This window comes from Petaurus breviceps, unplaced genomic scaffold (genome assembly GCF_028583685.1).
Source record: "Petaurus breviceps papuanus isolate PSGF00001 unplaced genomic scaffold, PetGlider_PUasm1.0 138, whole genome shotgun sequence".
Lineage (NCBI taxonomy): Eukaryota > Metazoa > Chordata > Mammalia > Diprotodontia > Petauridae > Petaurus > Petaurus breviceps.
This window is the reverse complement of record NW_027185694.1, coordinates 11,707,206-11,712,237: the sequence shown is the minus strand read 5'-3', so window position 1 is coordinate 11,712,237 and position 5,032 is coordinate 11,707,206. Positions and strand designations below refer to the sequence as shown.

General features: G+C 41.1%; 1 protein-coding gene across 1 annotated transcript in view; it reads right to left on the bottom strand.

The window, feature by feature from the left end:
• Positions 1-868, bottom strand: part of SEC61B (SEC61 translocon subunit beta) — a 24,859-nt gene extending 23,991 nt beyond the window's left edge. The window contains exon 1 of the mRNA XM_069105731.1: positions 862-868. Within this exon, the coding sequence (XP_068961832.1) occupies positions 862-868 (7 nt within the window). The remainder of the gene's footprint in view (positions 1-861) is intronic.
• Positions 869-5,032: the final 4,164 nt, after the last annotated feature.

The following is a 5,032-nucleotide window of genomic DNA, read 5'->3' as shown; positions in this document are numbered from 1 at the left end:
CACACACACACACACACACACACACACACACACACACACACACACACGGTTCCCTGGTGGATAACTGGGAGAGATGGATGAAATCTGTGTATAGGTTTTCTTATGGCTATTCCTGCAATATCTGCTGGTTTTAGCAAGTGAAGACACATTATGCATTTTACAAACTTTAAGTATCATCTGTAAATATCAACTATCTTTTTCTCATTGAGGGTACGCATGGAGGTGTTTTGATGGAGAACAAGTCACTAAGTGACTTTTATGAAAGATATCCCATAGATCCAATATTCTGATGGCACATTTCATCTGGCTTCCTCTAAGGGCTAGGCCTTTAAGACTATTTCTGGGAAGATTCAGGTTCTAGTTATTCAATCTAGAATAGCTTATTTGAGTTGTATAGAATACTGATATCTTCTAGTTCAGGGTTTCTTAACCTTTTATTATGTTATATCCTTTGAGAAGTCCACAGACCCCTTCTGAAAGTAATGTTTTGGGTTGTTTGTTTCTGGTTGGTTTGTTTTTTCAATTCATAATTGAAGGAAATGTTAAATTTCACTTAGAGGGTTATGAAAATAAAAGTGAAATCTTTGTCCCATCTAAGTTCAAAGCCCATCTGAAATCTTTTTATGAAACCTATGTTAAAAATCCTGTTCTAGTCTAATCCCCATATTTTACATATGAGAAAAGTAAGTTCTAGAGAGGCTAACTAATTTGCCTACTCTCACATAACAAGATAGTGGAAGAGTCATGGGAGAATTTGGCTTTCATGAATCCCAGCTGAGTGCCCTTGTCTCTCTTACCACACACATTCTGACCCATGTCATCACTTCTCTTACTGCTATTTCCACTGCCCTCATACCATTGCCCCCATGTACTCCCTGCTTGACATATGAGAAGAATGACTTCCTGACAGTCAGATTCCCTACCAGTAGTTTCCTACCCACTGATGTATATGGAATATCCATCTTCTGAAGTGGAATTCTCCACTTAATTAGCAGTTTCTTGACAATCCAATGATCATTGAGTGGGCACAACTCTTGAAATTACCCAATAGTGATGGGGGCTGCCCCAATCTGTGGCACCCTTTAAATGTCTTTTGGACTTATTTCTTTTTTTATTTATTTTTATTTTTTATTTTATTTTATTTTTGCTTTTTGGAAGGCGATTGGGGTTAAATAACTTGCCCAAGGTTACATGGCTAGTTTTTTTGTGAGTGTGTGGGTGTTAAGTGTCTGAGGCCAGAACCAAACTTGGCTCCTCCTGACTCCAGGGCTGACGCTTTACTCACTGCTCCACCTAGCTACCCCTGGACTTCTTTCTTATAAGAATTAAAACCTTTGACCAAAGTACCCACCATAGTGCTAAGGATAAGTTCTAGGCATTTGCCTGGTCTGCCCCTTTCGTGACCCTGAGGAAGGCACTCCCAGACTATGTGAGGAAGTACTTGCCACAGTGATAACACAAGTCCCGATGGCCTCTATACCACCAGAACCCAAGGTCGGCATAGCAACCCTCTCACAAGCTCTCACAGCCATTATTGCTGCTACAACCTGCTAGGGGAGGGCATAGTCAAACACTAGCAGAAGCCAGTCCTGGAATAATTTGTTACAACCCCTGACCCATTCAGGGAAGCCCTTGTCAATGTCCACACCATAAGTCCTATGTCATTATCCAAAAAATAAGTGGATAAGCAGAGATTAAGTCACAGGTTTAAGTAATTAGCAGGAAAGCATATAAATATTGATCTGGGATTGCACTCAATAAACAGAGGACAAAGTCTGGTATATAGAAGGAATATTCTGAGATTAGTTGGTTTTGCTAGAGATTATGCTTAAATCTTGCAAAGAGTTGCTTGCTTGGAGGTTTCTGCATTCATACCCATGGGATCATAGAAACATAGAAATAGAACTTAAACTACCTTAAAAAGTCATCTCACCCAATCCCTTTCTTTTACAAATGCCTCTCAGGACAGTCCCAGATCACAAGGGCTCTTTTGGACGTCCCATAACACTGTTGACTCGTGTTGAGCTTTCAATCCGCTTTCACTCCCAGATTGTTTCTGCAACAACCACTGTCTAGTCACTTCTCTCTCATTTATTACTTGTAAAGTTAATGGTTTTTTTTAACCCATGTCTAAACTTTCCACTTGTTTCTATTGAATTACCTCTTAATTGATTTGTTCCATCCTTCTAGAATGTTGAAGACTTCTTGGGTTAAGATATTGTCATATAGCATGTTACTTATTCCACTGGCCTTGTGTTATCTGCAGACTTGATATGCATGCCATCTGAGCTTTGATCCAAGCCACTGATAAAAATATAGAAGAACACAGAGCCATATACAGAGCACCACGGTGATTCACAATAGAAGGGGACAGAGGAGAGGGACAAGCATTTGTTAAGCTGTGTACCAGGCTCTGTACCAAGTTCTTTACAAATATTATCTTGTTTTATCCTCACAACAATCCTGGAACACAGCTGCTATTATGAGTCCCATTTTATAGCTGAAGAAACTGAGGCAGACAGAAATTAAGTGACTTACCTTGGGTTACATAACAGATACCTGAGGCCAGACTTTAACTTCGGTCTTCCTGATTCCAGGCCCAGTGTTCCATCTACTCTGCCCCCTAGCTGCCCCCAATAGACCTCCCTCCTCTAAGGTGACAGTGAGCCATTTGAGTCAAGGTCAAAAAAGTTCTTTTCTATGCAACAAACTTGTAAAGCAGATCATTCTCCCAAATTACATTTGCACCTATGTAGTGAGGCCCAGAGAGCAGCTAATACTCACAGATTCTTAGATACCTTGCAGATACCCTCTCCTAAAACTGGCTCACAAGCCTCTCTCTCCCAAAGACTGGTTCTTAGCAAAGATATTTGTTAAAAAGGCACAGCAAGAACAGTGGCCACAAAATATACCATCCATAAGCCTGAAGCACACTTACCCACTCACAGCATATTCAGGAAGAGTGAACACAACTTTTGCATACCAAAGTAATGAGGAACACATGGCAAAAGCAATTCACAATTCCAGAATTATAGAGCCTAATGGCCTTTCTCCTTTTGTGGAGCCTTTTATGCAGCTAAACTCTTGAATGTCAGAGCTATCTCTTGAGTTCGTAGTCAACTTTCTTCTATGCTGCCAGGAGTAATCATCCTTGAATTTGCTTCTGACTTCCAGTGACTACATTTCTGTATCCCTGTCTAGAGAATGTGCATCTGTTTTTTGCCTGGGCGGTCTCTTTGGAGGGTCCATAGTCAGCTGTCTTTTATGCTACCAGGGGTAATCATATTTGAGGTTGCTTCAGGCCTCCAGTGACTACCTTTCTGGAGAACGTGTCCCTGTTTCCTCTACTATGCTTTGAACTCTGTAGAACTAACTGCTGGACGGAGTGTCTTTACAACTACTAGACACCATAGTCAATGGTGGGGAAGAGGAGGGTATGTACTCCCCCTCTCTTTCATGCCCCTACCCCTACCTCCCCACCTCAAAGGCTAATACTCTATGGATGTTCCAAGCCCGGACTGCTGAACTATGAAGTTCACTAACTCCAGGCTAAACTACTTAAATGTCTTGAAGAGGATAACCATTTTTTTTTACTCTTCTAGCCTTCAGACTTCCTTTAATTTCACCAGAGAAAAGCGTTCACAGTTCATAAAGGGATCATAAGGTGTTTTTATCTTGCTAACACATCAATACCTTCTCATCTGTCATTATATCCTGTGACTGCATCAGCTAAGTTGGGGGGTGTGCAGGTAGGGAAAGGTGAGTGAAACTAAATCTTCTTCCCTTTTGACATCAATACCATAAAACCTCATCATCTGTAACTATATTCAGTGACTACATAAACTGAGCAGGGAGCTTGGGGGGGCACAGATTTCCCACCTACCTCCCCTTGCACTATTATACACTTTTTACATGTATAAAAGAGCTGGTCTACATCGATAGAGGGAGTTTCCGGACTGGAAGTTTTTAGTATTGATGAAATCCCGTTTCTGGAACATACAAACACATAGGCAACAAAAATTGATGCCAAGAGAAGAGAAATTACTTTCTTCACTGTGGAGGTAACAAAAATATCATCATTTTAGGAGGCAGCATGGAATAGTGGAAAGAGCATTAGATTTTAGAGTCAGAAAACCCGGATCGAAATTTCTGTTAGGCTGATTACAGCCTGTGTGGGACTGAGCAAATCACGTCGCTGCTTTGGATTTCTGTTTCCTCGTTGGTAAGATGGGGGCGGTGGTGGGATGGCCTTGGCCTCGATAACCCCTGAGGTTCCTTCTAGCTTCAAAGCGACGATCCTTTGCTCCGATAAGTCCCAGAGAGTTGAAGTGATCTGCTTGAAATCGCATCACTTGTGACAAAGTGACAAAGACAGGACTTGAAAGTAGGTCTTTTGGCTTCCAGTTCTGTGTCCTCATCTCCATAGTCATTGCCCCCACAAGAACCAAATGGGAGATTGTGAAATGCACCAATCCGAGTTCACACTCTTGCAAAAGAACTGTCTCTGGCTCAAAGAGTGTGGATTTCTAAGCTCCATTTGTAGCCAAGTGTCATGTCATAACCATAAAATGAAAGGAAGGAAAGAGGGAAGAAAGGAAAGAAGGAAGGAAGATTAAAATGACCCACTAAGGGAAGACACTGCCAGAACTTTGATACCCATTATCCTCCAGTATCATGTATCAGAAACCATATCCATAGGCTGTTTAGATGACCACCACGAACTTTTCTGGGAAGAGGATGAAAATAAGTTGCTTGTATCTCTGATAATTTTTTTCATTACCCTAAATGGTGCAGGCAATTAGGTCACCTCAATTGCTTGGAGTTTTTCTAACTGTCTAAACTCTGTGAAAGTTGTTTTTCTTTTATCTAATTGCAATAAAATGGAAGGCAACTTTCTGCCAGTTCAGTTAACTAGAAAGGGGAATGTATTATCTCCTAACATAAATTGTCGCAGAATTAAAGAAAATCAGCCTTGGGAGCTGATCTGATTACTGTCAGAGAAAACGCTCAAGCTCAATCACTGGCGATTGTC